The sequence below is a fragment of the Melanostigma gelatinosum genome, assembly GCF_949748355.1.
Source record: "Melanostigma gelatinosum genome assembly, chromosome: 1".
In the NCBI taxonomy this organism is placed as follows: domain Eukaryota; kingdom Metazoa; phylum Chordata; class Actinopteri; order Perciformes; family Zoarcidae; genus Melanostigma; species Melanostigma gelatinosum.
The window spans coordinates 4,030,632-4,051,708 of record NC_136634.1 but is presented as its reverse complement, the minus strand read 5'-3'; the positions used below and the strand labels follow the sequence as shown (position 1 = coordinate 4,051,708).

Below are 21,077 nucleotides of genomic sequence, written 5' to 3'. Positions count from 1 at the left end.
ATGTTCTCTCACTGAGCGGTGCTGCAGCTCTTCAATCACAATCAACGCACAAAAAAAGAAAAAAGACGGCCGCTGCACACGCAGTGTCACGTGACTTTTCCCTCATCGCGTCCGACAGAAAGTTGAGACCGAAGAGAGGAAGAGAAGAGCCTCGAGCACAAACCCACAGACAGAAGAGAAGAGATTCCTTTCAGCACCATGGCGCTGCGGGACGAGCTGTTGAAGTCCATCTGGCACGCGTTCACATCTCTGGATGTGGACAAAAGCGGGAAAGTCTCCAAATCTCAGCTGAAGGTAATTCCACTTCAATTTTTACGCGTGCGTTTCTGGGAGTCTGAGCTCGCGCTTGGCCGAGCAGGAAACGCGGGTATTTGATACTTGGGTGTTTATTTGGTTGTTGTTGTTGTTATAAGCCACATTTAAAAACACCTCGGCTATTTTTCATGTTGAACGCTTTTCTTCTCTGAAAAATAAACTCGCACTGAGCTTCTGTTTGCGCGCCGACAGCAGCAGGGACGCACCTGTTTCTTGATTTATTCAAGATGATCGTGCACAATAAACACAATAAACTAAACGTCATCAAAAACAGCCCAAGGAGAGCTGAAGTGACGCTAACGGAGATAATAGAAGCCTTCGAGCAGGTTCAAGTCATGATTTATAGGATTTACAACCACCTGATGGGATGAGCAGTGATGAAGCACTCAGATCCTTGACTTTAGTAAAAACACGAATACCACACTGTAAAAGTCCTGATTTGAAAGTAGTATTTAAGTATAATAAGGAAAATATACTTAATAATGTAACAAGTACTCAACGTAGAGAACTTGTCCCTGTGACTCTTCTATTGTTCATTATATCTTTAGATTAGATTAGATTATAATTTATGCAAAAGCAGGATTGGACAACAAACAGTCCAAATCTCAACATTAATACAAATAAATGTAAATCACTAAAGCTGTCAAATAAATGTAGTGGAGTAAAATATTTCCCTCTGAAAATGTAGTGGAATAGGAGTAGAGAAGCACAGAAGTACCACAAATGTGTACTTAAGTACACTATGAACAATCTTCCCCATACAGCTGATCTGTGATTCGTCCACGTCAGAAAGTATTCTCAGCCTGGAAGCGTGCTAATCGGAGCGTTGACTCGTATTCACATCGGATGATTTAACCGTTTAGTGGGGAAACTGGTGAAACGTTTTGTTCGTCAGGAGCAAATCGAGTCGGTGGAACGACGGTAAGAGAGTAAAACAAAAGTAAACATTCCTGTGAATAACTCGACATGTGTACAACCGGACACACCCACATATTTCCAGCTCTGTGTCAGACAGACATTGTTTTTTAAAGGAATCAACAATAAAGGTCAAACGGCTGCCTCTGAATCTAAAGAGCAAAGGTTCATCTTCAGCTGGATTGTTTTTCACCAACTCTGGACCAGTTTTTACACCAAATAGCCCAGAAAACCATGCAGCTCTCAGACAGGTTCCATGTGTTGAAAGAGGAGAAAGTCCTTCTTCTGTTGCTTCTCTGAGTGCGACGTGTCGTCATTCTTGGAAATACAGGAAAGCACAAAATGCGTCAACGATTGACAAAGTATTTCTGAATCCTCTAAAGCTGAACTCTGATTTGATATATAGTTACAGCTTTTATTAGTCTTATATGATGGGAAACTCAATTATTATTCATTTGTTTTGCTGTTGGTCGGACAGAACAAGGCGTCACCTTGGTGTTTGGGACGTTTTTGGCTTTTTATTTCTGACATTTTATAATCAATTTATAGAGAAAATCATCTCCAGATTAATTAAAACATGTAAATCGATTGTTTTTCAAGCCCGAGGTTTAATGTTTAGTCAAGTCTGAGAAAACTACTTGAGTGACACCAGCCAGGTGTATTGACTCAGAACTACAAACTATCAGAGGAAACCTGCGTTGCAGACGTTTAGCAGGCAGGGTGGGTTCAACATGAGACGCTGTTGAGTTGCATCATGGGAAGTGTGACGGAAAGAGAGGCGAGTATCTCATGAGAACGCTGGAGTTCTCTGAAGGTCTTCCTTATCTTCCTTTTCCTCAAAAACAACACATGTATTCTTCTCAAGTATCTCAGTGTGAGTTATTCAGGTCGTTGGCTGGAGAGTAAAACTTCACAGACGAGATCCTTCAGCTTCATATCATAATAAAGTAATCTATAATAGTGACACTTTATTAATTAGTCCTTGTAGTCAAACATCTTCTGGTTCCAGATTATCTGTGAACGTTTGCTGATATTTGAAGTTCTCACCTCAAACTCTTGGACATTGTTGGCATTTTCACTGTTTTGTAGATGAAATAATGAATAAATGAATTAAACTATTGACAGATTATTTATCTTAATCTATGATTATCATACCATCCCTCCAGGTGCTGTCCCACAACTTATGCACAGTGATGAAGATCCCACATGACCCGGTGGCTCTGGAGGAGCACTTCAAAGACGACGACGAGGGTCCCGTCTCCAACCAGGGCTACATGCCCTACCTGAGCAAGTTCATCCTGGATAAGGTACGCAAACATTTAGGATGCTTCCCCCACACGAGGAGATGCAGAGGTTTCTCCGTATGAGGAAACAATAACGCTCCGTGGTTCTGACATGCGAGTCAGCGGTTGTTGTTTTAAAGAGGTTTTATGGTCATTCCATGATTATTATCATTACTTCAATGTATTCTTTTTCATTTGTTTATTGATAGTTTGCATCAGTCAGACATGTGCACGTTGTATACAGATCTTCAGATGATTCATATTTTAGGTTTACTCGTATAGAATAGTTAGCTGTATTCTGTATTTCCGTGATGGATCTTGTGGTTGAATTTGAATGTTGTGAATGTAATAGTTACAGTTAGTGTGTCAGCGGCTGCATGTGTTTGTTTTGGTGATGAAAGACCTCTTTTATGAGCTGTGGTACTTTAACGTCTCAGTTGTGCTGTCGAGTTCTCCTCGTTAATGGTGAAACGTTTCAACCAGAAATGATTCATCTGGCTTTTTCTTTTTTCATTCAAGACTGAAAGACTCAGCAACTTCAGGGTTTATTTAGAATCTTTAAAGTTGCCTCATTAGTTCCTTGTTCTAACTCTTAAGACATGTCGGTCGATTCAAAGAAAGTTGTATGACCTGTTTAACTGGCAACGACGTCACGTCTGTGTGACGCAGCACGACGCGGTTTAACCCTTTAACGTACCGTGTCCTCTCTTTGCTCGGTTGTTAAATTGTCACTGTCACAGTTTTTATATGTTCATTGAAGCTACATGATGGTTACTCTGAACAAAATACATTAACGTTAGACCCAGATGTCTTGTGCCCCATTTTATACACATTTCCCCCAAAATTCAGCTGGGCATATTTCGTAATAATAACAGTTCTGTGGGTTTGAGATGAACTGCACATCGTTTCTGGGTTGTTGACATTTAAGAGGTTGAACTCCGCTCTTCACTGCTCTTTAAGGAAATGTAAATCCTGGATTTAGGTTCAGGACGTCACGGGCAGATGTCAACCCCCCCCCCAAATCTTATGTACTTTTCCACACACACTCAACTATCCCACCCACCCATTGAAGTGGAGGTGACCGGCCGTGGAGAAAGAGAGAAGAGGGCGTCGGTCGTATATTCAACTGCCCTCACTCCTGAGGAAACTCCACCCGGTCACACAAGGAAACTGTGTGTGTGTGTGAGTGTGTGTGTGTGATGTAACTAGATACCAAAAAGGCAGAACAACAGGAGTCTTATTTTACACATGAATGGAGTTGAATTTTTTTTTTTTTGAAAAACAGAAAAAGTCACACTTGTTTTTGTGTGTGTGACACAGATGTTAAGTAAGCAGTGGTGGAATGTCATGAATGGAATATACTGTGCAACTTTTACGTCGTTCTACTTTACTTGACTATTTGGCAGCTTTATATACTTCTACTCCACTACACCTCAGAGACAGTTATTGTACTTTTTACCCCTTCTTGTCCAGTGAAAACACCAAATCTGCAAATGGTGCGATTTTTTTGTTTGTTTTTGCTTTCTGACTTAAGGATGAAGTGTTTTCTTATGTGAGGAGAAAATCTTCCTGCTTAAAGTAGGATTCAAGTAAAGGATCTGAATACTTCTTCCATCTCTGGAAGTAATGCTATTATTAGTGTGTGTGTGTGTGTGTGTGTGTGTGTGTCATCTTCACTCGTCAGTAACAACGCAGCAGAAAATAAGATGCATTTTACCTTATCTGAGGACAGACGGTCACAGACGTGGCGTGATCGTGGAGCTTTAGTGACGAGGAACACTGAAGACTGTTGACTTGGCAGCAGTGAAGTTGAAGCTGACGACTCAGCACTTTGTGGTTCGCTGAGGCGTTGAAACAAGTGATCCTCTGTGACCCTGAAATACCAACGGTCACTCAGCACTGTGACCAGCTGCAGACCTGCTTCACTCAAACGGCACATTGTTGTGCTCGTGTTGTGGTTCTGATATTTATGATGCATTTCTGTCCTCTTCTTGAGTTTAATGTAAACAACTTGTGGTGAAAGTCTGAGGAACTGGTGACTTCAGTCTTGAGGCCAAGTTACAAGTCTTATTCTGACTCCGTACTTCAACATTTTACTGAATAATGTTTCTACACGGCTGACAATAGCTTTGACTTTTTATAGGTCTAATAATTCAAGCAGTGTGGCTCCTTCAGTAACACGAGTGATGTGGTATTCATCCAGAGAGTTGTAGTGGTTCTATAGATGTTGTTTGATATTATTGGGAGGGAGGCAGAAAATCTCAAAGACAGATCGCTCAAAATGTGAACAAATTAAACCAAAACTTAACTGCTAGATACGCCTGGAGTTCAGTGAGGAACATGTCGTCGTGTATCTCCGCAGTGGCTTTTTCACGAGGTAATGAAAACAGTCCTGTTTTCTGTGACGACTCACTTATTAGATCAACTCATGTTTATGTAACATAAGAAATAATCATTCAGTTTATCCTAAAAAAATAGAAGTAATAGAAGCACGGTTTCACTACATATACAGTTTATGTAATTTAGGTGAACTGACCCTAAATTGAATAAAAAGAACACCTGCAGGTTGTTTTGGTCATTTTGTGCTTTGGAGCGATTCAAACATCTTGACTCATTTCCCCTTTCACAACTTTCATCTAAATCATTTCTGAGCACCTGCCTGTCCTCATCACTGCTGGTGAATATTTAATTAGCAACACTTTTGATTTAACAGCTGATAGTCCAGTTCAACTGGTAACGAGCCCTTTTTTCATTGTCTTGCGGATTTTTCCCACCAAACATGTTTGTCTCCTTTTCAGTTTGAGTCCGTTTAGTTCTAGTTTCTGTGCGAGTTGTAAATGCCTCTGCAGGTTGCAGGACATCAAGCTGGAGCCTGAATCCTAATGAACAGGCGGCATTGCAGAAGGAGGGGAGGCAGCACTGACAAGGCCCTCATTGTTTCAGTGTAGAGAGAGAGAGGGAGTGTGATGGAGGGAGTGATAGAAAGAGAGAGAGCCAGCGAGCCACAAGGACAAAGAAAAACAAGACGAGCATGACACAGTAATGTAAGACGAAGAACAAACCAGTCAGTCAGCGCTGACTCATTCAAACCAGCAAGCAGCAGCCCCCCCCTCCTCCTCCTCCTCCTCCTCCTCCTCCTCCTCCTCCTCCTCCTCCTCCTCCTCCTCACGTGAGACACACTAATGCTGCTGAGTAGCGACAGGAGGACTGACTTTAGTTTGATTTGAGTTGGTATCTAATGTCAGCGCTGTTTTTAAAAGCGTGTAAAACAGCAGCTTGGATTAATGTCAAAACTTAAAGACTCGTAGAGCAAGTTTTTGTGACTGCTACAAAAACATTTTTTGTGTTCAGGCTGTTTCTGGGCGTTAACTTCTATAAAAACGCAGCGACCAGGTGACAGGTTGTGAGCACGCATCCAAGAGGAAGCTACAAAAATGGTGGATACAGGAACAAAAAAATATATCGTGAGGCGAAGCACCAAACGGACAAAGCTAACGAGCTTTGTCCACAACTAGAGTGACTCTGAGGTTATGAGCACCGTTGGCCTTGTTGAGCCGAGGAGGCGGGGCCAACTGTCAATGTTTGTTTACAAACAACCGACAAATCCTGCTCATTGTGCTGTCAAAGTGTCTTAAAATCCTCATTTTTATGACTTCAGTCTGGTTCGAGTCCCTGTCTCAAGTGAACTGTGACTTCAGTGCACTTCTTTTAGTTTATTAGCTAAACCTGATCCCAGCTAATACAACTCACTTCTTATCAGTCAGAGTCCGGAGTCGTTTCTAATATTTAGTCGAACCAGAATCAATGCACATCTCAGCCACAGTGTACGCTGTGTTTACTTATATTTTGGGATTATACAGCAGTATTTTATTCTGCAGCAGTGATTTGAGAGCTGTGAAGTTATAAAATACATTCAAACTGTAACAGCTTCTCTTTAGGGAAAATGATTAACAATCCAAGGACTACACTACAAACATTGTTTTTCGGTAACATTCAACAGCAGAGGAGTTGTTTCACAGAGTTCTGGATCACTTTAAAAATCCTGCCCAGGTTTCCACACAGGCTCACTCTTAAACTAACACAACAGAGAGTTACATCAGATCCTGTGTAGCTTTAGAAAAGTTCACTCCAACTGCAGTTTGCTGACTTGAGCTGAACGTCTCTCTGCTCTCACACATACAGACCTCAGTCATTTGTTCATTTATGATTGATAAAGACACACATGATAAGCCTAACACCATAGAAATATCAGAATACTTAAAACCATCAATTTCTGACTTGTGATCTTTACGTCATAGGATCAACATCAGAGCTTTAAGGTTTTTAGAAAACGACTAAATTACCTCGAGTGCACTTATGTTCAAAGAAAAAAAAAAAAAAAATATATATATATATATATATATATATATATATATATATATATATATATATATATATATATATATATATATATATATATATATATATATATATATGAAAATATTTTTAGTTATGAAGTGAGATGTCTAATTTTGACAAATAACATTTTACACATTTCTGTTTTTTATTATTGAGATTTAATACGAGTTACAAATTCATTGAAAATACCTTTTACTTTAATGTTTACATCGTGTGGGAACACTGTTTTTTTTGTTAGAGTAATAATAATAACAACCACATGATTGTTGATAATGATAGTGCACTCCTGATACCTTTACAACACCTTCTTAGCGTCAATTGAAATAAACTGTTGTTCATTACACAAGATAAAAGAGCAAATCCGGTAGATTTATCACTGATGTTATTGCTGCTCTCATACATGACTCATCTGTTTATTACGTAACATATTATAATGTGTCCGTGTGGAGTAGAACATGTTGAGGTATGAAAGCAGGTTCTGCATCACTGGCTGCTCAAAGCACCATCGTTACGACCGCAGTGGAGTTTTACAATGCGACGCTTGGTGAGTTCAGTCTCAGATGGGCGGGAGCGTTGGGAGCTGTTTTGTTGTTGTTGTTTTTTTTGCTGGGGGCTTGTTTGACGGGACGACCGCCAACCGGACGAGATGTGCTTCTCATCCACACGACTGCTAGGAGTCTCCATGGAGACGCTCCCGTTCACCGGCTCGAGGAGAACATTGCTCCCCCAGAGCAACCATTGTACCTTTTCTTTTTATTCAAGAGCTTTCCTCCCATTTCACTCTGGAATTTGATCTCTAGAGATTTAAATTGTTTTTCTGAAAGACATCACTTCACATTTGTTCTGACAGTTTTGCATCGACAGAATTCGTGTCATCAATCTGGGAGGGTAAAATATACCGTCAACGTATATAAATATGAAGGTGTGTTTATCGGGTCTTTACTGGTGGCTCAGCATGTGACGTTACACACTCTCTCACAGAAATCACAACATGTTTATTAAAAGCATATCTATATCTGGCTGGTGCCTGTTTCTAATACACGAACATACAAATAATCTCTTCGGGATTAATACAGTTCTGTGGTGCAGTGGTTCCCAAATTCAGGGTCATAAACCTGAGTGGTAGTTTGATGTATAACAATTTAAACAGACAACAGACTTCTTTGCTTTTTTTTAAAATTTAAATACTAAGTTACGGGTCTCTTGGAGACTATTGAAGTAAGCAGAATCCAAGACTCACATTTTTATGCTCACAACTTCTAGAAACATGAAACTGGTGAGCTTCACTTTAAAGATTAAAAGCCAGAAAGGGTTTGAAGCGACTGAGCAACATGTTCCACTGATGGAAACATCTGCAGCTCGTCGGTTCTGCTCGTCCGTCTGTCTCGTCACAAACTCAAACTGCTTCCTAGAAAAAGCAGCTGACTCACCAGAGTTGTTGTTGTCATTCTGCCTCAGGTGACGGGTAACTTTGACCTTCACGACTTCAACAAGATGTGCTGGACGTTGAGCAACAGGAAGAATCTGGATCAAAGCCAGCTGCTCATCTCCACCGACGACGCCTTCAAGATCTGGTGCGTCTTCAACTTCCTGTCCGAGGACCGATACCCGCTGACCGTCGTCACTGAGGAGGTGAGCCGTGAGAGGATGTTGGTACCTTTACTTTAACTTAAAGTAAAGGATCTGAATACTTCTCCACCGCTGCTATTTTGTGTCTAATAAAACCATTGGTGACTCATTTTAAAACCAAAAGTCATTTCGTTAAGAAAGCTCCACGTCCGCCTCATACAGCAGTTGACGAACATGATTCAGGCCTTGGAGTCGGTGAAGAGCGGGTAAAAAGAATCTGTAGCTTCGAATTATATTTCATCAAGTGAAAACATTTGAAGCGCTGCAGATTCTCAACTGTGAGAATGTGACCGAACATTTGATGTAAACGTAGCTGGATGTTTTCCATAAAGTCTTGTTTTTAATGCTAACATTACTGAAGTTTGTTCTCTGCTCGAAACACCAGAATATTTTTCTTCCAAACTCAAGAATTGTACGATTTTAAAAACAATTCTGATCTGGAAACTGTGTTTTTTTGCAGTAGGAAAGCTGATGTTAGGTCCAGATTTAAGGGTCCTAATTCATCCACTGTCAACTGGGAAGTAACGTCTGAACTCTGTGTTCTGTCTAATAAATCTCCCACTTTATTATACCATCTATTGTCAACAGTAACAGACTACTTGGTCATTATATTGGAAAAGCACTTTGTCCAAAATGGGGGAAGTTGTTAATGTAACTGTCCGACGTAGAAGCAAATTAGCCGGAGTTTGTCGGCGTTAACTTCCACTCATCTACGGACACCAACTGGGAGCTGGACTTTAGTCGCACTGTTCCGTGTTAGAAAACGCCTGTTGCTCAAGAGCAGAAAAGGAAGTTTCCAGCTTCCTGTTCTTTCACAAACGCTGGAAGATTTATTGTTCGGCACAACAAACATCAGAGCTGAATCACAGGAAGAAATGTCGATTCATGTGCTCCAATCAGCCCGCGTAGAGATGCCTAGTGGGAAAAACACAGGACGGGGACAGTTGTCTTCAATAGACATGAACCGCTTTAATGAAAAAGTAGAAAATCAGATTGTTTTACTTTCTGTGTGTGTGTGTGTGTGTGCGCACTAACGTGGTGATTTGTCGCCGCTCACAGATTGAGTACTTCCTGCGTAAGCTGACGGAGGCGATCGGGGGCAGCTGGGTGGAGGAGCGCTTCGAGGACTACAAGCTGCAGCTGAACATGAAGCAGCAGAGTCTGAACGCCTGGGAGCTCATCACCCTGGTGGGGTCGGGTCACTTCAGCAAGGGCATCGACCGCCAGGCGCTCTCCATGGGCGTCAACGAGGTCTACCAGGAGCTCATCGTGGACGTGCTCAAACAGGTGGGCGGCACACCTGCACAGAGGGAGGAGCCGGCCTCCGTGACTGAACGTCGGCTGAGCTCCGTTACTATTCCTGTCAAGCACATGTGAAGTTTACAAAGATAACAGAGGCATCTATGTACGACTGAAACAAGTCAACAAGAGCAGGCCTCTTATTTCTAGCCATCGTCAAACAATGTGCCGCTCTGTTCTCTCAACTCAAAGGTTCACTTACTGGCTTCTTCCAGAGCTTTAAACCGCATCTTACGGGTCTTCAGTCAATAGATGGGACCTCAGGTCAGGTGGAATCATGTGTGACGCTTTTGGTCACATGATGACAAATGGTGGAAGATAATAACTTGTCTCCGTTTTCTGGCGTCATCATCCTAAAAAACAAAGACGGACAAACCCGCTTGAAGTATTGGTTGATGCTTTGATTCGTAGCCGGTCACGCAGCGGCACGTTTCGGTTTGCAGCTTTGTGTCACCGGCTTCTGTTGCAAATGAGACACGAGCAGCAACACATCACTTCAGCTGAGAAGTTTACATATTTTGTAAGAATAAAATGCACTTATAACAAAAATATCTTAATACACACAAAGAAAATATGCAAAAAGCTGCAAATTAAATGAAAATATGTTTCATAAAACATCAAGACAAGAAATCAGAGCTAAAACTGCGCTTTGCAATACATGCAAGATATGAAATAAGGAACTAAGACTTTGCGGTCATGTGTCTGTGGATTTTCATGTGAAAGACTGGAGTGAATGTGTTACTGTGGTCATGTAGAGAAAAACAACGAAGGAAACATTCCTGATTGTCAAAGTGAGCTGAAGAAGAGCACAAAGGTTTAGGAGAGTTTGATTATAGATAAGTACAGAACCCCACTTCAAATAATCCAGTGGGTCACATACAGTAGACGGATGTCGGCACTTCCCCAGTTTAGAGGAACGGACAAAACAATGTGCAGCAATATGAAATTTAGCCACCTAGAAAAATGTATATCAGTTTACGCTATATTTAGAATATTTTGTGTTTTAAATTACCCTGATTCATGTCCTCTCTCTCGCTCTCGCTCTCTCTCTGCAGGGCTACATGATGAAGAAAGGTCACAAGAGGAAGAACTGGACGGAGCGCTGGTTCATGCTGAAGCCAAACTCCATCTCTTACTACGTCGGCGAGGACCTGGCGGATCAGAAAGGAGATATTTTACTGGACGGAAACTGCAGCGCGGAGGCAAGAAGCTGCAGCTTTTTACCAAAACTCTCTCAGCCTGCTCGCCTTCATAGTGATCAATTTAATATGAGCGCAGGGTGTACACAATATCAGACATATAGCCTCCGTCAATGTGTTTACAATACTAAAGGCATCATTACAACCCTCCTACCCCCTTTAACTAAAAAAAGATCTTTCATTATTTTATTTGGTATTTTTTTTAAATTTGAATTCTTATTAATTTACTTATTTACTGACGATAATGTTCATCTGTTTTACTATTTTATCACCTGTATGACCTGTAACAAAATGTAATAATCAGAGAATATTACGTGCATCTGATACACAAATCGAAGTCCAAAGCTGGCGCTGCTTCATGAGTCAATCAAATCAAATGTGTTTAACACGGTACAGTGATGTTGGCTAACCAGGCATAATGATTAGCTATCCGGTCAGATTAGGGGTTTGTTTCCCATGTAAGAAGTTCAGTTAATAAAAGAGAAAAGTCCTGAGGATGAAAATACATATTTGTTTTTCAGTTTGCCGACTGCATTTCATTCTCTTTCTCGCTGATGAAGAAACCGTTACAAACACAAGACTGATTGTTGTGCTCGTCACGTTTGCTCCTGTGTTCTTTGTGTATTTATAAGCTGGTGTTGTTTCTCTGCAGCCGCTACCAGATAAAGATGGAAAGAAGTGTCTCTTCTTCCTCAAGTCGTCACATAAGAGCTTTGAAATCAGCGCGTCGGACAAGAAGAGGAAGCACGAGTGGATTCTGGGTGAGTAGTGACGTCATTCCTCTTATTACTTATCATGTTTTTAATATTTCTATTGAGCCAAAGACGATCATACACAGTGTATTGTTTCCACAGCTCATTTTATTCATATGAAATATAAAAAAAATTATATTAATGTACATTCACAGATATAAAACAGTATAAAAAATAAGCAAATTAAAAAGAGAAAGGAAGCGTTTTCAAAATAGAATAAATGAAAATTGACGAGGACAAAATAAATGTGAATATACTGAATGAAATAAATCAAAGTCTAATAACGGGAACATGAATCAGAATCGGAATATTGAATTATATTCTGAACCTCCAGTTTCCTTTTTCCCAATAATTCAATCACTCATTAACGAATTGAATAAACTTTTACTTTGACTACTCACTAATCTATTAATCGACTGATGGTTTCAGCTCTAATACGAAGGATATTGATGGTGACTATATCATATTTGATCCCATTATTAATCTAAAGCGTCACAGCGCTTCATTATCTGGACCTTTTTATAAGTTCTACCTGTTTCCCCCCCTCAGCCGTTCAGACCTGCGTGAGTCTGCTGCGTCAGGGCCGGCCGGCGCCGCACCGCGAGGCTCGGCAGAAGCGGCGGGAGCTTCGTCTCAAGCAGCAGGCCGAGCAGGAGGAGCTGGAGCTGAGGATGAACGAGCTGCAGTTGGCCAATGAAGCAAAACAGCTGGAACTGGAGGACATGAGGAAGGTGAGGGGGGAAAAAACACAACACGACGCACGTTAAATGTTGCGTCTGTGAATCCCGTCTGCTCAGGAGCGAGATCAGTTCCTGTTTGTAGTATCCTGAATGAACAATAGCTCAGCGTGGAAGTGTTTCTCTGACTGGAGAAGGGCAGGAGGGATCCCTGATCACATGACGTGCTAAAAACTGAACCTGTGACAGATTCCCCTCAGTCTCTGGTGGACAGAGGACGAAGTATAACTTAAGACATGTTGATGCTTTTTCTTTGGGCCAAAATGGAAAATGAGCATCAGTTGTGCAAGTTTATTTTCCCATTATTTAAATGTACAATATGTTTTATACAAAAGAAGAACACTGACGTAAGAGACTCTGATTCAAGCCAAAATAAACATGCAGAGATAAGAGCCTCGTAAAACATTCCACTCCGAGACAAAAGCAAACGCACAGTTGTATCGGTAATTAAAGAGCAAATGAAACGCAGCATGTTAACGGGTCATTATGAACGGTGTCCTGGTGTTTCTGCTGCACAGTAGTTACACCGACAGCGTTATCTGCAGATGTCACCAGCAAACAAAAATAAAAAGGAAAGGGCGGTCCAGGGATTCACTGGAATGTGTTTGGCAATGAAGTCGACGACGACAACTTTGTACCATATTTCTACCGTTTACCTTGTGATGAGATAAAACAATGACCGCCGTGATAAGTTTCTCTTCTTTATAATATTATAAAGCGTTGTGCAGCGTTTCCGTGTTCAGCATCATGATATCAGGTCAGTGATCCTACAGTGTAAAAATACTCTTACAAGGAAAAGTCCTGCATTAAAATCCTCACTGTCTATATATAGATGTCTATTTATAGTGTTATCAATCAGTATTCTCCTCATCGCTGCAGTTACAATGAGTACTGCTGATGTCATCACAACAAAAGCCTCGAAACTGATTCAACCACATTCCTCGGCGGTAACGTCACAACTTTTCAACAAGCTAAGAATGATGTGTACTTTCTGTACAGAGCTCAACAATGACAAACCGCTGGTTTCAGACACACACACACACACACACACACACACACACACACACACAGTTATAGTAGGTCACCTCAGTCCCAGTTCATGAATGCCAACAATAGATCAGCTCCTTCTGATGAATAGTCTGTCGGCTGCAAACAGAGGAATGTGTATTGAAGGAGGCGGAGCAACACGTTAGCCTCATGACACATGTTTTTCCAGTAAATCTCCCTCAACCTGATTCACACTCCTGTCTGATGAGACTGTCACTAATGGCTGCTTCCTGTTAACACTGTCGACGGCTGTGAGGTTAACCCTTGAGCCTCACTTAAAATATATAACGATAAAAGGAAGACATATAGTTTTATTGCAGTGTGTTTGAGCCAGACATATTTGTCCTCCAATGACATCAGAGCAATCTCTTTGTGTGATGGTTAAAAGGACGTCAGGATTAAAACGTACTATATCTTTACATATTTAACTTCAACAATTCAGTTATCTGATTTTTAGTACGCTAATAAAGGTTTAAATGCAGTTTTAAATGCAAAAGTATTATTTTCAGAGTGTTTTTTGGTTGAATCCCTCCCTTTTATATAGTGTGTGTGTGTGTATGTGTGTGTATGTATCTGTCCGTCCGTCCGTCCGTCCGTCCGTCCGTCCGTCCGTCTGTCTGTCTAATAGTAGACTGTCTCAGTCTTAAGACGGTTCACAGTTGGGTGACACACACGAGTCAACATGAGGTTACAGCTCAACCACCCGTAAAACGTAACGTAATGAGTAACTTCCCCTGTGGCATCTGCTTTAATGTACCAAACAATGGAGACAAGTTTTTTTAACTTCTGTCAAAAAACAAAATGAAAAAGCGGTGAAGTAGAAATGATGTTTAACTGAAAGACACTGTGAGATCAAAGTTCTGCTGAACGTTCCCCCGCACCACTAGAAGGTGTTTTTAAATGAAAGAAGACGGGAGAAAAAAACACAAAACTCCCAAAAATAGGACAAATAAAAGAAGACAAACTGAGTTCACACTGAACTATTTAAAATATATAGTGGACAAGTTAGGTGTACAAAGATTAACAGTTTGAAGAAGCAGTACTGAAGAGTCTGTGTACTTCACGTTTATCTCGTAAATTAAGACTTTTTAGTTTTTAGTCGCTTTATGTTTTGAGTGATTTTGGTACTTTGCAGTAATACGTCAGTTCATAATGACAATGTGAAACGTTTTACGTTGTTCATGCTTCGCGGTATCATTTTCCTTCCAGCTCAAAGATGTTTAGGACTCTTCGCCTCCCAAGACTTCACTAACTTCCTTTTTGTTTCTCGTGGAGGTTCATCTGCTCCTTGTTGTCCGTTGAATACATTTTCACACTTGTTTGTGATGTTGACGGGTCAGTTGAACTTTCACCCTGCAGTCAAACCACATAATGTACTTCTCCATTGTAAAGGCACGATTGTGTAGCGATGTCTGCCTCCGACTGTAACGGCAACATTTAAACATCACTGTTTTGGGGTGCGTACCAACAGTCGACGTCGTCTTTGCAGGTTAAAGCATGAATGAGTTGTGTATGAATGTGAAGATCAGGGGAGGACAGGTCTCCTCTGATGAACATATAGAAGCAGAGTTTAAGTGTTTTGACTCGACAAAAATCCTTTCATGGTTTTTTTTTTTGCAGCAGAAACTATTTAGACACAAATTTACAACAATTGATTACAATCTGTCGTCAGTTTATTGAGATGAAAACAACCAACGTTGGTTGTTTTATAGTCTTATAGATGCAGTTTGTTGCAGTTATTGTTTTCAGGGCTAGAAGACAGAGATTCATTACATTAAACTCAGTTTTAGTTTACCTTTTTGAATTTCAGTTTTTCCTTTTTAAATCTGCATTTCTGCATTATTTTATCAGAGGCCACTACTGGTATTCACTCTCAATTCCTCTTTAGAGCTTGGATCTCTTTCTTTATTAAATAAAAGTATTACATTTTAATAACTATTTCCATTTAATACCTGTAAGCCACTGCTTGCTTCTTGGTCTTCAAACTAAAACAAAAGGATTAGTGTAACAAAGTGTAGTTCCCTCTCCATTTAAACTCCCTGTAACATGAGTTGAGATGTTTAACCTTCTTTATTTTCTATATTTCACATGAATTTAAGGGTGAAAAAACCTGTTTACAGAAAGTAAACTTTCATCTACTTGGAACCGCTGACCTTTTTTCTTTCGGCCAGGCTCTGGAGGAGGCAGCGACTAATGCAGCAGAAGAAGAACAAAGGCGCCTTCAGACCCAAACTGAACTCCAGGACCGCTACAAGACGGACCTGGAGAGAGAGAAAACGGTATGTTCTCCTCCTCGTCTTCCACTGAGTCATTATGTCAGAACAAGTGGTGGAGCAAGAGCAACCTAAATCTTCCTCTTTTTGTACAAGTACAATATTTAAAATGTAACATTTATCTACAGGTGTCAGATTAAATGAAATGTGAAAAAGATACTCGGGAGAACAACTTGAAATGGACTTAAAGTTAAGACTACAGCTCAGAGTGATGCTGAATCAGCAGAAGTTATTTTTAGTTGATGTCCTCAGTACACATTTAATAATTCAGTGTGTGGTTAAGACGTTTCTATGTAGCTTAATATTGACAGGCTTTGCTGCTTGAGTGTGACTGGAGATGCGTGTTTGGTAAATGTAAGCACCAAAAAGACCTCTTCACTGCGTCTGATGATAACATCTGGACATGCTCAGTGCACAGCGTGGATGTGGTGTTCCAGTAGATGTTTGTCTTCCACCAGTGACGTGGCTTTTTTTCATGAAGGGACTCGAGTGTGAAAACATTGCAATACAACCGAGCCTCAACACACGTGTCCAATGCACATATCTGTACATACTAACGTTGGGTCGGCTGCGAGTCTTTGAAAACAACTTCTTAAACAGTTGATGTTGACCTTTCAGATAAAGCCTTTCTCCGTGCGTTTCCCGGTTCAACAGGTACGGCAGAAGATGGAGGAGCAGGTGGCCCAGAAGTCCACGGAGCTGGAGCAGTACCTGCAGCGGGTCCGAGAGCTGGAGGACATGTACCGTCAGCTGGAGGACGCTCTGGAGGACGAGAAGCGCGCCAGACAGGAGGAGGAGGCCGTGCGCAGGCTGCAGGCACGGTCGGTCAATACACAGAGAAATGTATCACCAAGATGTGCACAAATATCACCGGCACCTGAGGAAAACAATGAAGGGTTATTGTGGCGGAAATTAAATCTTCCACGCTGAAAGTCTTCGTCTCTACTTTGGGTGCACAGAGTTGGAGCTTGAGGAAAGTCGTTGTTTTTATGTGGTTGTTAGCAGGTAATATTAATGGGAGTATGTAAATATAGTGACGGAGCAAACTAACGACCGAATATGAGCTGTGCAACTCGGTCGTTTAGAGAGACGACCCAGAATCCATAAGACCTGCTCTTCTTTCACTGGTTTTCTTAAATGTGGCCACAGGAGGGACTTCAATGACGCTATTGTTTTGCCTTCACGCTTGATAAAAAAACCCACATTATTTATTGAATTGTGGCTAAATGTGGCCTCTTGGTGCGCTCCAAAAACAGACAAGGACAGCGGCAGTTTGAGTCGGTGGTGCATGTGGTTTAACTGCACTTCAACACGCTAAAACCGCACATAATGCCCCAAGTTAACTGAGTACCACGCAAACCTACGGCTTTTTGTATTCAGCTTGTCAAACCTGTGGCCACTACGGTCACCAGAAGATGCATCATTTTGCAGATGTAGCAAGCTGCTTGTTCTCATCAAGTCAAAGTGGTCCACGTCAGATGTGACACATTTTACGTCCAGTTTGTCATAGAGCCACATGTAAACAGGCCCATGTGTAGATTCTGCTCCTGGTTTATTGAGTCTCACACACAGCCAGACATTCAGCTTCTACTTCCCTCTCCACCACACGTCCTCCCTCTCTGCTGACGTTTGCTTTCCACCTCACGTTTGACTGCTGTGCTGCTCAGGGTCCTTGAATTAAACCACCGTGTTAAAATGACAGCGACCGGTCCATTATCATGGGATAATATGAGCCATTTACTGGATGCTTTCTTCCACACTTCGTACCATAACGAGGTCTTTTTCGGTTTAGGGAAACAAAGGGCTGATTTGAGTCACATGTGAGACTAGAGACCAGAAACATTTATTTTCTACCTTGTCAGCAGCACCACTGTAGTTCCTGTGTGCTATGTGCTACAGTGCTTGCCCGATTTTCTGTCAAGTTTTATATTTGATGCAAGTCAAAAACCAAAACATCCATTAATCAAAGAATACAACAGTGGTCTTACATTTTGGTTATTTAAACCTCTGGCTGCCTTTCTATACGAAGTGTGTTTAATTCAGAATACAAACAATGCAAATTACATTTGTCTAGAAGTGAACTCTTACATTTACTTCAACCATCATCTTAAAAGATAATTGCACTCCAGCACCACCTGCTGACACACTGACACATCACCTCCACCTTACTGAACAACACATTCGTTGTTTCATTTTATGACTCGGCCTGTTGAACTTTAGCCCGACCTCTTTCACACCGCTTTGATTCAGACATTAGAGTTGTTATACATACACACATAGATTGTGTTGATGGTGGAAAGAGCAAAACATGTTTAAAAAGGAGGGAAATGAACGTACTAAACGCCTCATCATTCACATTGTTTTATGTGACACTGTAATGAAAGCTCAGACCAGCCGTGAATGAGAAACCAATGTACAGGCCCATTGTACTGACCCACGTCTGTGTGGAGCAGGTTACTGGAGGAGGAGGCCACAAAGAGGGTCGAGTTGGAGGAGTTCCACCTGCGGCAGCAGCGCGCCATCTCGGAGACGGAGGCCGAGAAACAGGAGCTGGAGAAGGAGCGTCTGGCCAAGGAGAGCGCCCTGCAGGCTGCCATGAAACAGCTGGACCAGCTGGAACAAGAGCGGCAGGGGGCGGTGGAGCAGTACCAGGTCAGCTGAGTGGTGGAGGCGGAGGGACCGGCAGGTCCACAAGAGCAATGTGGTTGTTTCTAAATCAATTTACAGTAAACTCTGTCACAGTATGGCTCAGGAGGAACCTGCAGGAACAAAACCTGAGTGAGAATAGTTATGTGCAGCTCCACCCCATCCGTCATCCATCATCCATCATCCATCATCTCGTGTATGAAATGCCAGTTGTTGGTTAAAGGAGCACTCCCAGATTACCGCCACCAGTTCTCAAACTTTCCGTCCAGCTCACGGTTTATATTTGGGAACTCACCTTGTAACACAATCGGGGAGTGCATCTTTAACAAAGCACATGGTGCAAATATTACATAAAGGGAAGAAAAGAAATGGCAAAGATTTATAAAACAGACTCATTTTCTGTCAGAACATTAACAAAGCAGCAAACAAGTGTTTGCTCATCGTGGAGTAAAGCCATCCTCAGAGAATGAAGCTGTTTGTTTGAGCCGCTGTGCGTGACCTTTAGTCCATGGTTCTTCCAAGACCCCAATACATTGGTATTTAAAATGCACTTATTAATACAGAAAACAATAATATGAAGTCATTCTAACATACACAGGAACTCCCCACCATTGCTATTACTGTATTAAGGATTTTGTTCAGTGTTTTTGTAGCATTTAAGACATTTTGACTTTATATCCGTCTACATTTACATCGTTCTTCGTAAAGTAGTACCTTTCTCTACCACACGGTGTCACTGTTTGACTGCTGGATGATAGGCAGCTATTTAGACATGATGGTAAATCAAGACATTGCATTTTTATTTACATTTGTTCCAGTACATACAGTGTTTCAAAATGATCTATGTTTAAATCAGAAATGAGGTTCTCAAACCTATTACCTGTCAACAACGTCTCTCTGTGTTTTCTTGTGTGAACAGACGGTGATGAAGAAGCTGGAAGACGCAACCAACAACACCAAGACCTGGAAGCACAAGGTGGCTGAACACGAGGGCATGTTACGGCTGATTCAACCAGGTAACAGCAACAACACACTGACCACAGTCTGCACAGTCTGCACAGTCTGCACAGTCTGTCCAGTCTGCACAGTCTGCACAGTCTGCACAGTCTTCAAGGGACCGTTTGAGTGGTGGGACTTGATTTTAGGTTTAAATTAAAGTTATAATCCTGAAGATTTTCACTGTATCAAATATTACTGTACCTCAAGTAACCACTTGTATTTAGTTGATACAGTATTTGATTATTTTGCAAGTGTAACAGTGTAGTAAGAGTCAGATAATGATAGGCCCGTGCTCAGAGGTCCTCCATGTTTGTTTGAGATAGTTTAACTAGTTTCTCTCAGTGAGCAACTGTCAGCCTCAATAACATTGATGCCAAACACAGTTCACTGATCCCTCTGCTCTCGTTTACAGCGTGTCCTACTTTGAAACTGACTTTGTGCATAATGATTGAGATAATACATTCATGAAATGGATGGCCATTGAATCTCTGGACATATTTCACCTGGTGCTGCTGTCGTCTTCACGTTAGTCTGACACGAGTTTCCTTCAGCACCTTTAGTGCTTAAAGGTGTTTCTATTAAAAGGTCTTTTCTTTTGTGAAACACATTTCGGCCACATATACGTATCTGCTTGAATTAGTTCTCCCTAAAGCTACAAACTCCTGCCATGAATAAATTGAACAGCGTCTTGGTCTCACTCATTTCCCAATAGAGTTGATTAGTTAATTGAGTAGAGGAGGAGCAGCTTAGAAGTAATCAGTAACATGATTACTTCTAATTACCGCAATACTAAATATGCAAATGCAGAGAAAAGAAAAATGCTGAAATTTGGTCATTATTTTGATTGTAAAGTAACAAAGGGGAACAACATGACTGCCAGTTAAAGTTAAAGTTAAAATGCTGTCGTCATCCAAGGACCAGATTCTAACCTGGAGCCGCAGCGGTACCCACATAAACTAAGTAAAGATGAACAGACGAGCAAAACTCTTGGTTTGTCCTGCATTCTGTTTTGAACCGATTCATTGTTGCGCTCCTGGCAATAAGAAATCATCTTGATTTCCGGTAACTGGAAAGTGTGCAAAACATCCTGCTGTATGATAACTGGCACTGTTCTGGGATGTTGTTCCCCTTTTCTGATTTCCACACAAAATAATGTTTCCATCCAACGAAAGCATTTCTTTCACGAACGTTAGAGGCCATTGTGTGAGACTCGTGTCCTGAAGTACAACCCTTTATTCTACAATTGTAATCCTGCTGATAATCCCCATTTTTACTAAAGGCATTGGTATATATCTTTACGTGACGCCAATGTAATCCGTTGGCGTGTTCCCCAGGGAATGAGAACAATGTTAGCAATCCAACACACAGACATGAAGAGGACAGTTACATTTTCCAGCTGCAAAAAGCAACACGAGGAGAAACGGCGCGCTTTCACAGCCGCTGAAAAGCTGCTTTTACTGACCTCCAGTGGTTCAACTTCTCAACCTGCTGCAGGTTCCTCATGTAGAACTCCGGAGTAATGTGACGTCACACTTCTGCCAGGTGTTGAACCACTTGTTACATTTCTAACGGGACTTTGACCGTT

General features: G+C 41.3%; 1 protein-coding gene across 1 annotated transcript in view; it reads left to right on the top strand.

Moving 5' to 3' along the window:
- The first annotated feature begins 148 nt into the window (after window positions 1–148).
- Window positions 149–21,077, top strand: part of swap70b (switching B cell complex subunit SWAP70b) — a 22,467-nt gene continuing 1,538 nt past the window's right edge. Inside the window, exons 1-11 of the mRNA XM_079269674.1 lie at window positions 149–294; window positions 2,397–2,537; window positions 8,370–8,543; window positions 9,600–9,827; window positions 10,895–11,041; window positions 11,691–11,799; window positions 12,340–12,521; window positions 15,746–15,853; window positions 16,502–16,668; window positions 18,301–18,499; window positions 19,413–19,509. Of these exons, the coding sequence (XP_079125800.1) occupies window positions 199–294; window positions 2,397–2,537; window positions 8,370–8,543; window positions 9,600–9,827; window positions 10,895–11,041; window positions 11,691–11,799; window positions 12,340–12,521; window positions 15,746–15,853; window positions 16,502–16,668; window positions 18,301–18,499; window positions 19,413–19,509 (1,648 nt within the window). The 5' untranslated portion in view covers window positions 149–198. The remainder of the gene's footprint in view (window positions 295–2,396; window positions 2,538–8,369; window positions 8,544–9,599; window positions 9,828–10,894; window positions 11,042–11,690; window positions 11,800–12,339; window positions 12,522–15,745; window positions 15,854–16,501; window positions 16,669–18,300; window positions 18,500–19,412; window positions 19,510–21,077) is intronic.